This window comes from Pelmatolapia mariae, linkage group LG14 (assembly GCF_036321145.2).
Source record: "Pelmatolapia mariae isolate MD_Pm_ZW linkage group LG14, Pm_UMD_F_2, whole genome shotgun sequence".
Taxonomy (NCBI): Eukaryota; Metazoa; Chordata; class Actinopteri; order Cichliformes; family Cichlidae; genus Pelmatolapia; species Pelmatolapia mariae.
Window position 1 is genome coordinate 35046157 of NC_086239.1, and position 20466 is coordinate 35066622.

Genomic DNA, 20466 nt, shown 5'->3' on the forward strand with positions numbered 1-20466 from the left:
TTTGTTAACTTTACTTTGAAGCACCAGGTGGCCTTTTTAATGAAAACAAGAAGGAGAACAATTGAATATGTTAGATCTAGGGTCTCTTGGTCTTTAGGGTTTATTTGTTTTTCAGCCACATGCAAATCAAGCACATTTTCTCAAGCCAGAAGTGGCCATTTTTCAAATGAGTCAAATTTATCTTTCCTCCTATCCAGAACACCATGAAGCGAGGGAAGCAGATTCTGAGTGAGAAGAGCTTTGGCACAGCGGGAATCCAGGAGCGCATCATGGAGGTTAAAGGCGAGTGGAAGAGGCTGGAGGACCAGGCTGCGCAGCATCTCGGCCACCTGCAGGAGGCGCTCAACTTTTTCCAGTTCTCCACAGAGATGGACGACGTCGTGGCCTGGCTGCAGGACGCTTACCGCCTGGTGTCCAGTGAAGACTTTGGACACGATGAGTACTCCACTCAATCGCTGCTAAAGAAACACAGAGGGGTCAGTGAAGCCATTGACAAACATCGTTTGCATGTAGTGGCACTGCGCAAACACATGGTGGCGCTGCCCCTGCGGTACCGTGAACAGGAGGTGGGTACGGGCGCAACAATCAAACAAAAAAAATATGTTTCACTTCCCATGTCTTTATTATTTAATAAAGTTTTTTCCGACCATCTCTCTCTTCCATCCTCCTCTCTGCAGGAGGTGCAGGTTCGTATGGGAGAGGTGGAGCAGCTGTACACAGAGGTTGCTGAAATCGCAGTGCTCAGACAGCAGTGGCTTCATGACGCCCTCGCTGTGTACCGCATGTTCAGCGAGGTCAACGCCTGCGAGCTATGGATTGACGAGAAGGAGCAGTGGCTGGAAAGGATGGAGATCCCAGAAAAACTGGAGGATGTGGAGGTCGTGGCACACAGGTGAGGAGGAGGGGAAGGAGGACAGAATGGCTAAAGGCAGTTGGTTCTACCACCTCAGGCCTACTAAAGCTTAGCTCAGTGGTCAGTGTCTGTCTTGTTGTCTAAACTGTTACCAAGAATTGGCTGAGTCCAACTTTTGCAGTTCAAAACTACAACCCTCATGTTGCAGATTTGAGAGCCTGGACCAGGAGATGAACAGCCTGATGGGAAGGATCCTGGATGTTAATCAGATAGTTCAGCAGCTCCTGGATGGAGGTCATCCATCTTCTACAGAGGTCAGAGGTTGTCAGGACCACCTCAACTCCAGGTACTGAAACAAAAGCAACAATCGAAGTGATAACAGTAATTACAAGTTATGTTTTCAGTACTATAACCATTACTACAGCTACCATGAGTAATACTGACGAGATCCATCTGTTAGTAACTGAATACTCAAATCCTAAACTGGGAACACGACCACTGCTGATCATCATGCTAATACTGCTAATGTGAGTCAAGGCCTGTTTGCAGTTTTTCATACATAAGAAAGTACTTTGTTCAAAGTGCTGGAAAGTTCTATTTAAAAATGCACGGTCAGTATCACATCACAGCTTCATTAACAGCTTAATCCAGAGTGCCAACACATCACCATATCTGCTCATAACACCAGAGCAATGAACAAATGCCATGCTAATTCACATTATAGATTCAGTAAAAAGAAAGTACACTTAGCTGCATCATTTACCACGGTAACAAATAGAAAGATGTGCCTACCAACTCACAGATGAGCCTTATATTAGTAATATAGTTAATATAGTTCCTGTGTCGGCTGTTGATTGGTTGGATTGGAGTGCTGTGACTTCTCTGTGTACAATTTCATTGCTAAGGCACTGAGAGTACAACGTTTAAAAATAAGATAAAATGTGATTGAGTGGAATAAGGTCAAAGTAGAAGAATTTTGTGATGCTATTATACATTATATTTAAATCAGCCTCAGTTGCCAAAGTACAGCACTGTAGTACATAACATACATGGTAGCACTGTAGCACTGCCATATGTGACAAACAATATTTATTAGTAAAGGTTCAAACTTCAGAAAATGAGCTCTAATAGCGTAAACATGTTTGTGGATTGCTCTCTGTTGAGAAATGAATTGATTTTACTGACTGTCTCCAGAGGCAGGAGGAGGGGCGTAGTAGGTGGGTGGAGAGGAAGGTGGAGGGAAGTCAGCTGACACACAGGAAGAGAAGAGAAACACCAAGAGTGTTAATTGTTGTGGGGTTTGGAAATCACTTTTTAAATGGCTGTCTTTGGGAGTTGAACCTGCCTTCTCATCGTAATTATGCGACATGCAGCTCTTACATCGTAGCAACTTGGAACCATCCTCCCTCCTATCTCTGTCCACGTAGATCCTGAGATAGGATTGCGTTTTTGTTTTTTTGCTTAAATGTCTCAGCCAGCTTCATTGACCAGTTATGTCTGGCAGCAGAGTCCATGACAGCCGGGTGTTCGTGAGTCCGGTGACCTTGGCACGTGGAGAGTCGGTCTTAGGGTGACCATCTGTGTTGGCTTCCTCATTTAAGATGGGGCTGGCCAAGAGTCCCAAATTCAAAAACAAACATAGAAGCAGTCATCTTTATTCACGGCCTTCTCTTGTATTGGTTAATAGAATTGTTTTCTAGTAGTAAAAGCCTAAATGCATAATATATTAACTTAATTTGATGATATTAAACACAGTGCGACTCTACCCAGCTTAAGTGGCACAAAGAACATCAGTCTAATAGCAGGAGGGAAAATTCAAGGCGTATTTCTCTCTCTAAAGCACACGGTTGTCTAATCTCCTGACGTTTATCATGCTTACAGCTCACTCAGTTTTACACTCTCTGTCTTTCAAAATGATTCCTGATGTAATATCTACAGTTTGGTATATATCTATAAATTGTTAAATACCCAAACAAGAGTCAGCAAGAGTACTGATATTTAACATAACAGACATTTAACACTTACTAACAACATTTTATAAATACTACCACTACCTTTACTACTACTACTGATTATATGGTATTTAAAAAACACATCACAATACCTGTTTTAATTTAGTTTTAGTAGAGGTAGTAAGATTTAAACACCTGAGGTCAACTATCCAACATAACAGCCAATGCAGGTGACGAACAGCGTGCAGGCAGGGTGGAGTGGGTGGAGACGTGTGTCAGGGGTGATTTGTGACAGAAGGATAGAGGGAAAGGGAAGGTTTACAGACCTGCTACGATGTATGGTTTGGGGATAGTAGCACTGACAAAAAGACAGGAGGCTAAGCTAGACGTGGCAGAATTAAAGATATTAGGATTTTCACTGAGATTGACCAGGATGGACGGGATTAGAAATGAGTACATCAGAGGGAGAGAGGATGTTGGAGGTGGAGTTGCCAGACAGAAGGAATAGAGGAGGATCTCAGAGGAGATTCGTGGATGCAGTGAAGGAGGACATGAAGTGATTTGGTTTGAGAGGAGAATGCAAGGGATAGCATAGCAGATGATCCACTGGGATGAACAATAAAAGGAGCAGCTGAAAGGAGGAGGAGAAGAAGATATAAAGATGCATGAAAAAATAAGACCATGGCAGAATCAAAACAGTACATAACTACTCCAATTCTATAACAGTTTTATTAAATGAAAATTTTCACTGATCATTTTTAAAACAGCTTTCCAGCCCTGAGGTCAGTGTCACTGAGATGTTTTCCTGCTGAGCGCTCTGTCTGACATCACCTCAGTACAGTCACAAGGATTTGTGTTTATATGTTTATGTGCGTGAGTGTGTGCGCGTGTATCTTGGCTGAATGGGTGTGTACTGAGATCTGTTGGTCTGGAGTAGATTCAGGTGAACATATTGGATGACGATGTGTGAGGCTGAGCCGAAGCAGAGTGGAGCACAAACAAGTGTCTCACGTGAATCAGAGCAGGTCATATCAGGTCAAAATAACAACGAGTTCTTTCAAAGTCAGGAGTAACACAAAGGAAATGTTAAAAATAGACTTACAAAGAAAACAGCGTCACATCTTCAACACGAAGATGACTGAATCTGAATTGCTTCACCTCGATGTTATTGGTGGTTGATATGTCTGCTGCTTATTTGGATTATATTGACTTATTAGGTAAAAATGTAATCCAGATTTAAGGATGTCATCTTATCAAACCGTGGACATTTTGATATTTACTAAGTGTGTAACAGTTCTAAAACTGTTACACACTTAGTAAATACCACAACTAAAACAAATCTTAAAAGAAGCAAGTGGTAGGCATGAATCACACTTTTTTTTCCCCCCACACACCAACACTCGCCTCTCTTGAAGTGCACTTGCAGTCTTATTGTGCGCTGTCTGTCACACCTCTCCAGGTGGAACAGCATCGTGGAGCTGGTCGAGCAGAAGAAAGATCAACTGGACTCGATGTTACGTCTGCAGAACTACCTGCTGGAGTGTGCCGAGATCAAGTCCCAGATCCAGGACAAGAGAAAAGCCATTGACGCCACCCAGTATGTGGGCAGTGATTTGGGAGGGGTCCTCGCCCTGCAGAGACGCCTCTCTACTATGGAGGGAGCCCTGTCTGTTCTGGAGCCCAAACTACTGCACTTACAGGTAGGACATTTAAAAAAACCCAAAAAAAACCCCAAACATTTATATGACATTTTTTAGCTGTAGAATTGAAATCTATCCCTCAAAGTAATATTTTACACTTAACTGGAGAGTCTAAATGGACAAGTAGAGATGATTTTTTTGTATTTCAGGGATTTAATTTTATCATTTTCTTTTAGTGGCTAAGTGAGTTTAAGAAACCAAACAACAGGTATAAAAGTATATATATGATTTTAAGTACTCTGAGGTATCAGTAGGCTAGAAGCACCATATAATAGTGTTTCTCTTTGGTGATGCAGGAAGAGGCAGAGCATCTGGCCACTGCTCACCCGGTTCGGGCAATGGAGGTTCTTGTGCAGTTTGATGGCATCAGTGTGGAGTGGGAGGAGCTCAAACGGACCCTGCAGGGATGTGAGGACTCACTGATGGTGGCTAGCAGACTGCAGAGCTTCATACAGGTACAAATAAGGAAGAAATGTTTAACTCTGAACACCACTTGCTACTGAAATTCATCAGCGAGCAAAAAGTGAGGTTTATTCCTCACTATGACCTTGATCTTTATTCAAAGTTGCTATAAATGTAAACAAGAAATCTTAAAGAACAAAACTAGACACCAGGAGCAATTCCAAGGAACAGGAACAGTAGCAAGGAGCAAGCAGGAGGGTAGACGGTCAAAGACCAAGGCAGTGGTAAGACTTCATGTACATTTATTTCTTATTCTTTCAGCTGCCCCTTTAGGGTTCGTCACAGCAAATGACCTGCCTCCATCTCATCCTATCTCTAGCATCCTCTTCTGTCACACCAATCCTCCCTTTTTCTCCTGGCACCTCCATCTTCAACATCCTACAGAGATATAAATTGATAGAGCCTGTCTTTCAGTTGCTGACTCTTTAATCAAATCTGAAATTATGTTTATGAACGATTAAACCCCAAACATGTTTATAAACTCTTAGATAAATAATTTCTACATAAAAACTGAGGGCGTTGTTGCAGGGCTCAATAAAGAAACCAACTTGAAAAGTTTCAAAGAGAATAGAAGTTAAATAGGGCCAAAGGACCTCAAGCTAAATTATCAGCCAACCTGTCATTATTAAGGAATAACTGACTCCATTTTCCGGTACTGTGAAGACTGAGAAAGTGGCAGGGGAGAAGTGGGTGCTATAAAAATAATTAATTTGCTTCAGCTACCTAATGGCAGTGGATTAACAAAAGAGCAGCTGGTAATCTGAAAGCACGCTGTCCTTAATTCCACATTGCAAGAGTGAAAAAGTACAAACAGTATGCGGATGTCGTGTAGAGGTCATAAAGAAAGTTTTTCTGTCTACACAAACTTCCACAGTATGAACTAATGTATAATTAATGAAATGTGATTCATGCTCCTTACCCTGTCAGGACCTGGACTCATTCCTCACCTGGTTGGTCCAGACGCAGACCGCCGCTGCCTCAGACCAGCTGCCCAACAATCTGGAGGAGGCAGAGAAGCTCATCAACGAGCACGCTGCTCTCAAGGAAGAGATTGGACGGTAGGTAAATGTTTTCTACAATATATTATGTGATGTTATTTCAGCCTGTGTAGAGAATAACTGGGCAGCTCTCTGTTCACGCAGGTACGAAGAGGACTACGAGCGCCTGCAAGCCATGAATGAGCTCCTGGAGACCGAGGAGGCTCCTCTCCCACAGGCCGCCCTGCAGCAGTGGCTCCAGAAACTCGATGTCGGCTGGAACAAGCTGCTGGAGATGTGGGAAAGCAGGAGAGAAGTTCTGGTCCAGGCTCACATTTTTCATCTATTCCTACGTGACGTCAAACAGGCTGAATCCTTCCTCAACAACCAGGTGTGTGTGGCAGCGTCACTTCATCTGTCAGTGGCGCAAAATGAAATTTTAGTGGGATTGGCCTGAAATTTGGGTATCTATTTATGGCACTGACACCCTGTGTAATAGTAAATCTCCACCATTTACCTTATGTACAGTAGACGAATGTTCTTGATGAAGTTTAAGTACTCCGATTACAGAAAGCCTAAGAAACTTTTGAACCATTAGAAAAGTTCGGCTACGTTTCACAGGTAAACGATGCTTCTACACTGCAGCTTTTAGGTGAACCTTTCAAAACTGCTGCTACAGAGGGATATTCGCTGTGCTTTTATTTACCTTGACATCATATCTTTCCTTCAGAAGGTGGCAGGCAGAATGCAGGACCCAAACACAGGACTCTGAGACTGAATGATAAAGTAAAGGTGGCAGCTTTATTGCTGGAGAAAAACTTTAACATGTGATACAAGAAAGCTAAACTAGAAAACCAGGAGACGCTGAATATTACCATAAACACAGAGGAAAACCACAGCACCGTAAGGGTACAACACAGCAAAGAGCAGGGCTTAAATACACCGAGGGATAACGAGGGAAAGAGACACAGAAGGAGAGCACAGCTGGGAGTAATCAGAGCTAACGAGACAAGGGGAAGCAAAACCAGACACACTGCACACAGGACAGGGACTATCAAAATAAAACAGGAAACACACGCCAGGCACAGAGGCACGGACTTGACACTGAATAGAGGGAACACGGAGCACAGAGACAGGAGTAACAAACTGCGACATGAGACACGACTGACTGGGGCGCAAGAAAGTAAATATGAAGACAGAACTAAACCTACACTAAACATGAGGGCCACAGGAACAAAACCTAAGAACTAGAAGTCACAGAACAAAGAAGAACTAGAGTGCTAGAAATACAAAACAGAAACCAAAACACTAGCAGTCATAAACCATGATGACATCAAAAATCAAAGTACAAAACTCAAAACACCGGGTCACCGATCCAGGACTGTGACAAGACCAGAGTGAGCTCTATAGTGCACACAAAATCAGTAAAGAAAAAGAATATGCGGCCCAGCTAATGCTGTCATTTGTTTATCCTTATTTTGAGCAGCAGAAATAAATCCTACTTACTCTGCGTTTATAACAGTGAACCAAAGTAAGGAGCAGGAATAGAAAAAGAAAGAGTTGGCTGAAATGGACATATGTTAATATACACTAAACTTGGAACTGAGGTCAGCGTCTGATGAGAAAATAGTCTAACACTGCTACTTCATCCTTAAGTCAGCCTAAATGATAATGAATAAACTCTGTTATTATACTTTTTATTGCATCAGCAAAACAACTTGAAGTCTCTGTAAACAGATTTAATGATGCCTGGTGACTGCAGCAGAGCATCAGCTAAACTGGGCGTTGGCCTAAAGCTTGGCCAGCAAAAGAAAGAGGAGAGGGAGGGTGTGTGTGTGTGTGTGCACGTGTGCGTCAGCAGGTGTCTTCTTGCAGTGTGTCTGTGTTATGGGGTGTTGGAGCAGCAGCTATTAAGGAAGCGAGCAGCTTCTAGTAATTCTATATGTATTTTCTAGCTTCTTGATGAAGTGTAGGAGGAAGAGATATTGGCAGTGTTCTGATGCTCATGTCTGTTTTTGTGTTACCACCATATGATGTTACGGTGGTATTTATAGGACTGTGCAAATTATACACGTTCTACTTTGCTAGATTTTCTTCAAATAGAAAGTACGCGTTTGTTTGCAAAAATCAATCTTTTATTTTTCAGCGCATTAGCAAAATAAAAGTGACAAGTGATTTTCAGCTTCATATTTTTATACTCGAATTCTGCTAGAGTAGCTTTGCATGGTTTATTGTCCTGGTTGAAGCCCCTCAGTTCAACCTCTGTGTGAAACAAGCTCCTCCCCCTTTAAGACCGCCTTCTTTTTTTTCCCTTTTAAGTCAGCTTGATTCTAACTGACTGCCCTTCTTCAAACAGAAGATATGACCACCTCCCACCCTGATCAGTGTTTCTAAAGTGATTAGAAAAGAAGATTTAGAAATTGTCAGATGGCCAAATAATGGCCGGCTTTTGTTTTTATAATGTATTAAAGTGCTGTATTTAAACACCATACTCATATTGCTTTATAAATATTTTTTCAAAGCCTCAACTGCTCTACGGGTGAAGTTTTTCCACGTGGTGAAGACCAACAGTCAGTCCCGGCTGTGCAGTCAGCATTTGTGTCTGTATTACATGTAAAAAGGTTTAGTTTTCCGATCTGAAATGTCACAGGCAAAACTGACACTGACCGTGTGTGTACGTCTGCTCGCGTATGTGTGTGCGTCCGTGTGTGTGTTGGCCGGGACGTCTCTTTCAGTTTGCTAACAAATCTTTACCAGGGACCAGCTCTTCTTATTAGCCTTGAGGGGTTGATTTAGAGAGAGCAGCATTTTTTCTTCCAATAAGTATCAAAGATGTTCCAGGCCATTGATCTCTGTCTTCATCTCCCTGTTTAATTCCTCAGTTTGATTTATTTTCTCTGAATGTGAAGACTACTGTAGATACAGACGAAATGCAATTGTTGCGTTTCAATCAGCTCTTAAACTGTTGACAGAACAAACTAATGACTTTTAGGAATAGTCCTTCCTGCTTATGGTACAGCCCATTTCAGAGGATGTTCATTTTTAAATTGTAGAGTTTAAATATGGGCTCGTTAAGTCGTTAAAATAAGAATTTCATTATCAGTGAATGAGCCTCTTCTTCTTCTATTCTGTTTGACTCAATGGCAAAGAAACAAACACATTTTCCTGCAGAGTCAATTTTAAAGGCTTCAGTTTCTGACAAACAAAAACAAAATTTAAATAAAGAAAATGAGGCAGAGAAAGGTAAAGTAAAATATGTGCCTTTATTAGCCAATGCAAATAAACAAAACAGAGGCATGATTATATATAGAAAGTATATACAGAAAGATACATATGAGAAGAAGATGCAGGTGGAAACAAACACAGGTGAAACTAATGAGCCCTAAACCAAAGTAAACAAAGTAACTTCTAGGCTGACCCTGAGTTTTCTGTGTTACAAAAGATGGTCACTTGTTACTAGGATAAATTGAAATTGTGTCTTATGCTGCAAACCTAACATGCTGTGGAGCAGAATATGTTTGAGAAAAGAGGTGAACTTCTTTTTTTATACAGTTGCCATCTTTGCTTCACGCCTTTGCTACCTGGGTTCAAATAGGTTACACATTATTATTATAGTCATGTTGTCCACACCCCCCAAAAAAGGAAATTGGTTGTTACAGTTACAAAAGTCTAACTTGTAATTTGAACAAAATAATTTCCTGTTTCTATGGTGAACGTAATTAAATCATGTGGGATCTGTATGAAATTCAACAACTTAATTTGTTCTTGTTGAGATCACTTGATACAATCTAGTAAGAGTGGTTAGTTGCCTGGACTCATGAAATCCACAAGATCACAGGAGATTTCAAACCACAGGAAAATCACTGGATAAAAGGCAGACAACACACACCACGTGTATGCTAAAAACATAAGGAAAATTCTGCATCAAGCCTTGCAATCATAGCTTTCCTACTTTTGTTAAATCTAGATTGACAGCTTTGTGGCGCAGTGGTTAGCATTATTGCCTCACAGCAAGAAGGTCCTGGGTTTTTAGTTTGCAGTGGGTACTCTCTGAGCTCTATGTATTAGCCCTATGATAGACTGGCGACCTGTCCAGGGTGTACCCCACCTCTCACCCTATCACATCTATGATAGGCTCGCCCAACCTTGATAAAGGTAATAGGATGGATGAAGTGGAAGTTGCTGTAAACCTATTAAAATTTTATGTTAACCACTTTAGACTTTGTTGAACATTATGTAATATGAAGATAACGTGTAGTATTTAAGTGACCGAGTATTTATTCCAACACTATTCAAGTTATTGAATAGTGTTGGAATAAAGTGAGAAAATTGTGAAGGATTAAAATATTCCAAGAGCTCAACTTACTTCATCTAAACATGTTTCAATCACGTTTTATCAACACAAATTGCACAGAGTTTATTAAATATGACTAACTTGTGTTAATTGAACTCAGTTGTTTGTGTTGCTGCCAAAGCAAAACATCTGTGTGCAACCACTGTCCACCACTGTATTAAGTAAATCCAACATGTTCTTTTTTTCATTGCAGTCTTACTGATTAAAGTACTTCAAGCGCACACACATTCATATGGCACTTTTAATGCTGAACTACTGCGTGTTTCCTTTTGCACACACCCCAACTTCTGTGTTGCTCTCAGCCTATTTTTGTGTTAATTGCTTCATAATTCTACAAAGAGATGAAGTCTTAGTTTTATCTTCCTTTATAAAATCAGTTGACCAATCAGAGCTGTGATTGGTCATATATATGTTACCATACCACTAACGCAGATATCCTCAAAAGTAGCCTTCTGATAAACATGGATAATGTATGATCAGCTGACTATCTAAAAGGATGTACACTTGAATGTGGATTCAAATGACAGCAATCCATCCATCAGTATTTGAAAATAACAATATTAACTCGTATCAATCAGATTTATTCTTCTCTTTCACTTTAACTTTTAGTTCTTGAACCAGAAAAAAAAATAAATCATGTGACTTCTCCTGTCTTTATCTTCTAGGAGTCTGCGCTCGCTCACGTGGAGCTGCCCACCACAGTGGAAACAGTGGAAGCGGCTATAAAGAAACACAAGGACTTCACCACCACCATGGAGCTGAACCTGCACAGGATCAAAGCTGTGATCGAGGCAGGAGAAAGTCTGATCAGCCAGAACAACATCTACTCTGAACGCATTAAAGAGCGCATCGACACTCTTGCCAACAGGTACCACGTGCTCTACATGCAAAACAATATAGAGAAAAGAAATGTAAATGCTAATAGCCTGAAGTATGAAGTGTGATTTAAAAAAATGACAGAAAGGTGTCTATTAAAAAAAAATCAAAGCCCTGATCTGATTTAAATTTGACCAAATTTCCCATTGAGTAAAAACCTTCAACTCATTCAGTGTGATGCAGCTGGTAGGAAGCTGCTGATTTACTGGTCAATCTACATTCCTACCATCATCTATGGCCATGAGTTATAGGAAGAGACTTAAAGAGTTGATGGATACAAGCAGTGGAGATGAGCCTTAGAGGAAGCTGGTGCCTCTCCACATCAGAAGGATCCAGTTGAGGTGGTTAGGGCATGTCCAGCTTGTAGGGGGCCCTGGGGCAGACCCAGATGGCATGGGAACGCCTCAGTATCCCTCCAAAAAAGCTGGAGGAGGGAGCCGTGTAGAAGGAGATCTGGAAATCCCTGCTTAGACTACTGACCTTAAGAAAACTTTCTGTACGTGGTGTGCCAGCACATGATGACACGATCGTTTTGACACGCTCAGCGGAACTGTGCATGGTCAGTCTGACCCTGGGGAACAAATTCTGGTTGCAACATCTCATTAATGTGAAAAAAATATGGGTACAATCCTGATCTTGCTACTCACCTGAAGCGTGACACGACTTTGGTGCAGGACTTCCAGGAGAAGTGACCTAAAAATAGCAGCCAGGTTGAAAAATGGTAGAGAAAGGTACAGGACGATGACCGTGAGCAAGAGAAGAGCCAAACTGAAATCAGGAAGGTGTTCAGATTTTTATGGGACTGTTCCCGTACATTTTTGATGACAGTTTGTAACTAGAAGCTCTGAAACAGAGGACGGTGATGATCAGTGATTCAGTTTCATTATTGAGGTTTAATGTTAATCAAAAAGACATAAAAACATTTAAATTCTCTCATTGGCAGTTATGTCTATGAACACATTTAGAATTAATGAAAGTTGGAGGATTTTTGTGTGTAGCTTTACTGTATTGAACTATACCGGTTATATATTTACATAGTATATATAACAGTAATCTCAAATTATAAACAGGAAAGCACTTCAAGCAGTTGGTAACTTGAAAAAGACCTCAGCAATTTAATTTCTTTCACATATATTCGATATTTGTCAAGAGGCCTCAGGCTCCTTGTAGTAAACACGGAGTCCCAGCTGTATGTTATAAAGCAGCGGTCCCCAACCCCCGGGCCACGGACCGGTACCGGGCCGCGAGAGTTGAGGCTCGGGTGTGAAATTTATGGTTTTCGGGGTTTTTATCTTTTTTTTTTGTTTGTTTTTTTTATTGTTTTTCTCATTAACTCGGTTTCCCTGGGTCTTTTCCCGTTTGTTATGAATAAATCTTCTTTTTTTGGTACCGGTACTGGTTTTATTTTGTTGTATTTATCCGTTACACCTTAAAGGCCGGTCTGTGAAAATATTGTTGGACATAAACTGGTCCGTAGCGCAAAAACTGCCGTGCTAACATAATACAGCTGTAATACAAAGAATAATTGCAGCTAAAGGATTTAAATCAAAGCAAGAGCAAGACAAAAGACAGAAAGCAGAGTGTGGTGTGTTTGGTCCAGGACTGACACCCGTCCGTGAAATCTCTGTGAAAGCTGAGATTGTGCAGCGTGTTGTGTGAGGGGGGTGGGGCTGGTTATTTGTGGCTATAGATTTCTATGTGTATCCTCACAATAGAAATGAGAAGAAGCATATGTTGTTGTTGTTTTCTGCTGGAGACAGGCAAATGAACAAAGCACAGTGCAATTTATGGACTTTATTTAGCTCACGTAATAATTAATTTTACTGCATTAGCTTTTGTTAGAAATAAAGTGATTATATTTTACTTTATCTACATTTAACAGCAGTAAACATGGATCTCTTTTAGCAACATTACCATGTCTCTCTGATACTGATCACACTTGTGAAATATTCTATAATCTACAGCAGCGGTCCCCAACCCCCGGGCCTCGGACCGGTACCGGTCCGTGAGTCGTTTGGTACCGGGCCGCGAGAGTTGAGGCTCAGGTGTGAAATGTATGTTTTTCAGGGTTTTTATCGGTTTTCAGCGTTATTTTGTTATCGTTTTTATCGTCAACTCGGTTTTCCAGGGTCTTTTCACGCGTGTTATGAATAAATCTTCTTTTTTTCGGTACCGGTACTAGTTTTATTTTGTTGTATTTATCCGCGACACCTTAAAGGCCGGTCCGTGAAAATATTGTCGGGCATAAACCGGTCCGTGGCGCAAAAAAGGTTGGGGACCGCTGATCTACAGCAACCGTAGAGATTGTTGGGCACATACTCAGTTAACCACTCCTATAATGCATAACACTAAGCCTAAATCTGATGTAAATACCTAATGCTTCTAATGTACACACACATCTAAACAACTGAAATGAAATCAGAGTTATTTTGACTGAAGTCTCCTTTTCTTTTGCTTTTTCAGGGGAAACAAGAACAGAGAGCTGGCCCAGCAGTGGCTGGAAAAACTGAATAACCAGTGGGAACTTCAGAGGTTTCTCCAGGACTGTCATGAGGTAAGAGGCTAAAAATTCAGTTCAATTTAATTCAGCTTTATTTATATAGCGCCAAATCACAACAGTCGCCTCAAGGCGCTTAATATTGTAAGATAAGGCCCTACGTTAATAGAGAGGAAAACCCCAAAAATCACACCACCCTGTATGAGCGAGTACGTGGCCACAGTGGGAAAAACTCTCCTTTTAACAGGAAGAAACCTCCTGCCAACACGCTGCACAATCTCAGCTTTCTCAGAGGCTGGTGGTGAGATTAATAACTATGGCTCTCTAACAGAATTTGAATTCTTTGGGACTTTGGATAAAAATGAATTAAATATATGAGAATTTCCCGAATATAAATATGAATATTTCTGCCATAAGATCATTTAATATATAGTTTAGTGTCTGTGTTTGTTTATCAGTTTCTTCCCTGTTCTTTAGATTCAAAAGTAGACATCTCTTCAAGTTACTGCAGAGATTTTGCTGGCTCAGAATGGGCCTTTGGGGGCTGACTATGCACATGGCCGTCATACAGTAAAGACAAGGAGTTTGTGCTGCTTATCAAAGAAAACGAAGTGTTCTCCTGCTATTTCACACCATTTCATAGCCAAAAATGTATTTTATGCTCTAGCAAATGAAGCCTTGGTTAGCAAAACTGGTTAAAAAGAATTATTTAAATGTTTTTGTTTTTTGGAGGAGGTGTTATCTTCCTCAAAATGTCCTTTGTGTGCAGCTTTATGCTGTGCAAAAACATGCTAACAGTGAGCGGAGATACAAATGGAGTCTGAGCATGCCCGCTTTAATCATACTGCTATTGTTGGAAAGTATCATTGATATGGTCCACACCTCCTGCCTGTGTGTGTGTGTGTGTGTGTGTGTGTGTGTGTGTGTGTGTGTGTGTGTGTGTGTGTGTGTGTGTGTGTGTGTGTGTGTGTGTGTGTGTGTGTTTACGCTGCACACGGCTCCCCTCTGCTTGCCCCTGCAGTTTTTGCTCTCTCACCCAGCAGAGTCACCGGCTTCTTTCTGGGCCAAAACCATGTTTAGTTTCAGCAACTTTCTCTTTGTGTCTCCTGCATAATTCAGCAGCTCAGTCTCTCATCACTAATTCAAAGGAGGAAGAGTGTATCTCACTGTATACATGAGAGTGTGTATGTGTGCATGTGTGTGTGCGTGTGTGTCAACGACTTGTTTATGTGTGTACATGAAGTGTTGAATGCATATCTCTAGAAACACGGCATGCAAAAGGAGGCTGGGTGTGTGTCGGTGTGTGCGTAAGTGTGTGTGTGTGTGTGTACAGTGGATGAGTGACACTGCGTCAGTCTGTAGGAACCTGAGCTCTCTGCTGGCAGGGTGTGTTCTTCTGTTCGGGCCAGGCTGCGTCCTCGTGCTTCCTGTTACTCACTGCTGCTCTCTATCCACTGGCTGACACATTTACAACAAAATCAGATAGTTTTATCCAAAATTGCATCACATATACAGTTTATACTGAACGCTTTGGTCTGGTCTATGGGGTAGATGAAGGACACCCCTGTATTCAGCACTACAGGACAGATAGTGTTACAGGGTGGTGATGGTGGCTGATTACTGGACAAGAGCAGCAAGAATAGCTCATGTCACCAAGAGGAAACAGAACATAAGAGAACAGATCTTCCTTACTGTCCCCCCATATTGAACTTCATTTGAAATTAATGTTAGCAGCATATTGTGTCTTGTCACACGGCCCCTCAGTGAACTTGCACATGTGACACTGTATCAGGAAATGGTGGCTGCATGTTGTCAACGTCAGCCCAAAAAAAGCTGAAAAGAATGAAACTGATTTTCCTCCTCTTGCATCTTTAAAGTTTCCCATCAGCCTGTCTCTTCGACTTTTTCCACAGTCCAACAATGTCTTCAGGACAAAAGGGGACTAAAGAAGTACACTGAGTTACAGATCATGCAGTGGCTTTTCACCTGGATTCCCTTCCTGAACTGTTCTCAGTAAAGAGCAGGTGTATGCCCAGAGGCTGACAGGCTAAATATAGTGGGTATCTATAAAGATAGATGTAGCACATGCTAAGTTACTCTGTAAATGCCCTCAAGCCTGCCAGTGCTTTTGCTTTGTCAGATAGGCTTTTAGATTGGACGACTTTTTGCATCCTGAGGAGGAAAAGTACTGAGTTTGATATTCCTGATATCTTGAGCCTTTTGTGGTTTCTTTCATAGAATATCTGCAGTGAACTAGCATTAGCCCTGAACTCATTGGGTCTTTTCATTTAATGACACTGTTGTCTTCTGCCATCACAACTTCTGTCAACAAAATGGGATTTATTTTGCAACAAACCTGAACAAAGCAATGCATTTTGTAATTACATGTAGGAATCGGCACATTAGGATGTGCGACAGCGCAAAAAAAAGACATCAACAGCTGTAGCCAAGCCCAGAAAAGGAATCACACCTCTGAGTGTCAAAAGCACTGTTTATGCTGACGCAGTGACAGGGCAGTCAGATCTGCATTGGTGTCTAATGAGAAACACTATATTTTTACAAGTTTAAGAAATACATAGGATTACTAGCAGAAGCTGGATTAACTTTAGAAGGAAGAAGATCACGGCAGACAGAATCTTTGAGCGGCATTGGCCAGTCAGTAGAGAGCTTCTAGCATTAATCCCTCCTATAAACACTTCTATGGTCACATGGTTCCAACATCAGCTCCAGTAAATTTGTGGTGACACCTTGTTGACATCACAATACGTTGTTTGTTGATGAAAATTTGTGGAACTGGTTCTAAATCTGTCCTCAGCATTGACACTGGCATCACATTAGAGAGACCGACTGCGAGATTGGGAAAGTTTCAAAGGGCCTCAGGTTTTGCTCATCCTGCTGATAACCTTTCATTTAGCATCTGCGGGTGAAAAAAGAAACAGTGATACCTCGAGCCTAGGGTGAAATCTTTGGTTCTTCACACTACCACACATCAGCATAGCTACACCTGTGTTTTGTGAAAAGGTGTGACATATAGAAATGTAATTTTAGTCTTTATTCAAACATTCTTCTTAAGTCCATTGCTTTAAAACCTAAGAACATCTATCTATCTATCTATCTATCTATCTATCTATCTATCTATCTATCTATCTATCTATCTATCTATCTATCTATCTATCTATCTATCTATCCATCCATCCATCCATCCATCCATCCATCCATCCATCCATCCATCCAAAGTGTGGGTTTTCCAGGGTGGCTTTCCCGATGTACATTTTTTTTTATGTCTATTAATGAAAAATTGGGAGACAGTGATGAAGTAGTAACGAAGCCTGATGGCATGACGATGACTCTAACTCTGAGTCTTCCTTTGACCTTCTTCTTTCTTCCATTACGCCCCACCCTGTCCCTCTCTTTGCTTTTTACGTCAGATGTTCTCATTCATCCTTCCCCCAATGCAGACCTAAAAAGTCTCCTCCTCCTTGCTCATTCATTTCATTTACACTCTCTAGAGGCATCAGCCTGTGACCCTCCATGACCGCTATAGTTACAGTATGTGTGTGTGTCTGTCTGTGTGTGTGTGTGCACCCATGACCTTTGCAAGTAAGTGGCACACACACATCTGTCTGCAAATTCATGTATGTGTGCAAATATGTGAGGCCTGTTACCTGTCTGTTCTGTGGGATGATAGGTGAAGGATGAGGTGACAGATTGAGGGAAAGTGCACTGAAATCCGACCGTGGCCTGTTTAAGGAAAGGGGAGCAGTAGAGCCGTCAAAAATATAAATATAGCATTCAGTCGTTCCCTACCTCAGCCCCCTTCTTTTTAGTGTCCCTTTGCTGTTTCTCTCTCGCTGTTCTCTGTGCTTTACCACTGCAGCAGTGTCAGGCAAGCTGGAGACAGAGAGTGCAGCTGCCTGGGACTGCTGCAGAGAGGAAGAGAGGGATGATAGAAGAAGGTGATGTACATGGAGAGGGAGGAGAAGATGAAACAAAAGCAGCTGTAGAAGAGTCGTGAGCTCAGCTGTTAATGCACACTGACAGGCTTCAATCAGTTAAAGCAGGAAAAAGAATCTCTTCTTCTCCTTTGAGCCCCTCTCATTCATCCATCTTCGTGCACACCCGCCCCTCCGCCTTCCCCAGCTCGGCATCATTAGCCGTGACCGGTGAGCCCGGAGGCTTTGCTCGCATCCCCCTGCCCCCCAAAAAATTCCAATCCCGGGCTTTAGCTCCTCCCTCTCCTCTCCTTATACACTTCATCTCTCCTCCAACCAGCCAACCAGCCCATTGGCTCACTCGCTCACTCAGCTGCCCGCTCGCTGAAGGTGTGAGGAAAGGGGAGGGGCGCCCGCGTACTGGCTCGGCTGCCTGCCATTTTATTGTTTTGGGAAGGAGGGGTTCTTTTTCTTCTTCTCTCAGTCATCCTCACTCTTTCCCTCATCACTGTTCCGCCCCCTCCCCTCCTCTCTCTCCTGTTTGAGTGCAAGAGAGAGACAGAGCGAGAGGGAAGAGAGGGTAGCGCAGCCTCAGTTTGAAGTCTCCAGTCTGTCTCTTCTCTCCAGGATTGTTGTTATTTACCCTCCTGCCTGGCGTTTTCCCTTCACCTTTGCATCACTGCCCAGGGTATTTGGCTCTGCAGAAGGCGCCCCTCTTCTCTTTCCGTCCTCTCTTTTCTTTTTTTTCTTTCTGGCTCTGCGGTGAAGAGCATCTTTGCATGTGTGTGACAGCAGACGAGCGAGGATGCGGATACCAGCGGCTGCCTGCAGCTGCCACAACCCCGTGGGCTGTTCATCTTAAACACTGCCGGTAAACGGGTTATTCTATTTGCATATCTGGTTTAGGTGCAGGGCTGGCGGTGCAGGTGGAAATATGACACGCAGGAATGAGAATGTTGATGAGGCAGAGACGAGGGAGCTGATGCTGACCTGAATATTTTGGTGATGCTCTCAGCGCAGGCGTGAGGCTCTTTTTTTCACCGTTTGCCTCTCGTAGATGGTCCCCATGTGGAAAATGTACACATTTTACTCTTTGATGGAGAGCGGGGGTGTGCGTGTGTAGGGGGGTGATTTCTGCGTGGGTGTGTTGAAGCTGAGGAGACTGTCTGTGAGGGGTTGTGCACATGTAGATCCCTGCCGCCATGCTTGTTGGTACACGTGTGTCTGCTTACATGTGCTTGCTGTGCATCATTAAATTTTAATGTGTGTGTGTTTGACCTTGTTTAGTTACAGTACATTTTATTTATAATTCAGTTTTTCTGCATAACAAATTAATGGAATCATATATGCACGAATTAGAATAATATATGTACCTACTGATGAATGCGTTGGTCTGGTCACGTCTTTTAAAGTGAGGAATTCCTCTGTGCAGCATCAGCTCCTCAGTTATTTACTGTAACTGTCCAGTACTGACACCTCCTTCTGTATCTGTGTCTCTCACCCAGCTGGGGGATTGGGTGTGTGAGAAGATGCTAATGGCGAGGGACAGCAGTCGAGACGAGACCCAGAAGCTTCATAAGAAATGGCTGAAGCACCAGGCTTTTATGGCCGAGTTGGCCCAGAATAAGGAATGGCTGGACAAGATTGAAAAGGTAAGTGCAGCTGGCCGTCCCAGTGATGTAGCCTCGCAGGCACATTTCCTTTTACAGTGTCGTTCTGTTTTTGTTTTGTTTTTTTGGCCATTCAAAAATTTTTTTATAGTGCAACTCTGAAATTTACTGCAAATATTATGGTATAGAGTCTGACTTTGACCAATGTCAAGATAGACACAGAGTGAGTAAATGACAAAAGATATCGTTTTGGAGTATTTCATGTGGACTTTGACCTACTGATGTAGTGATGTAACAACACCTTCTTGGGTTCCTCTAATATCTTAGCAACATCTCCTGGGGCACTTTTGCTGTTTCTCTTGTGACTCTCTCACAATTTGTGTGACTTTAATATGAATAATGGCAATACATGTATCCATAATTGTCGTAATACTATCCAAGTGTCGTGTATGAAAGCCATCTACCCATACATGCAAAACCTTACTCAGGAAGTGTTTGAGCAGCTAATCTCTGTGCAGGTGGACAGAACGGTCAAATCTCTAGTCAGCATGACTTACCTACACAATAATGGAGACAGGAAGTTGCAAATTGTGAGAAAGTTGAATAGATTGGATCGTTTTTCGTTCATCGATGCGTGCCGTCATCAGAGCAGAACAAATGCTCTCAGTGCAACACCGTTGTGTTTCTAAAATTTCTTTAGGCATCAATGGTTTCCTGTTGTTTATACTATAGAATATGGCATCTTTTGTGTGTATTTTTATTTGGAAAATTATTCAGGAATTAACTGTCATGAAGTGCTCCTGAAATTCCCTCTCCATCTTGATTTTGAAATGTAAACGATGGTTTCCAAATTCAGGCTTGTTGTACATACACTGTTAAAAAAAAAATCCTAGAAAAACAGTAATATTCCGGCAGCTGGGGCGCCAAAATAATACCATAAAATAACAGAAAATAACTTTCTCATAAAAATACGGTTATTTTCAGTAATGACAATACAGTTTGTTGCCCTAATTTTACATGGGATTTTGTCTTTTTCAAGTGCTTTTAAACATTAAATTAGGAGCATTTTAATGTGATTAAACAATGAAATTACCTATAAACAAGGTCAATGAATGTGGCAATATGAATAATAATACTTAAATGTACAGAAATATACAGTTAACAGTTGGTTTAAATAATATCGGATTGCATGCCCTGGGACAGAGGCGAGGATGCCATATCGCACCATCGGCCCCTCTGGCCAGGCGGTAGGT

The 20466-nt window shown here is 41.9% G+C and overlaps 1 protein-coding gene across 4 annotated transcripts in view; it reads left to right on the plus strand.

Moving 5' to 3' along the window:
• The window catches only part of LOC134641320 (spectrin beta chain, non-erythrocytic 4-like), a 98522-nt gene that overhangs the window by 28740 nt on the left and 49316 nt on the right, over positions 1-20466 (plus strand). For 3 of the 4 annotated variants that reach the window (XM_063493694.1, XM_063493695.1, XM_063493696.1), the window contains exons 16-25: positions 198-566; positions 678-892; positions 1062-1199; positions 4265-4505; positions 4802-4960; positions 5895-6025; positions 6110-6335; positions 10964-11166; positions 13638-13728; positions 19109-19255. In XM_063493694.1, coding sequence (XP_063349764.1) covers positions 198-566; positions 678-892; positions 1062-1199; positions 4265-4505; positions 4802-4960; positions 5895-6025; positions 6110-6335; positions 10964-11166; positions 13638-13728; positions 19109-19255 — 1920 coding nt within the window. Of the gene's footprint in view, positions 1-197; positions 567-677; positions 893-1061; positions 1200-4264; positions 4506-4801; positions 4961-5894; positions 6026-6109; positions 6336-10963; positions 11167-13637; positions 13729-18187; positions 18475-19108; positions 19256-20466 lie in introns of those variants that run through there. The other variant, XM_063493698.1, reaches the window with a different exon arrangement.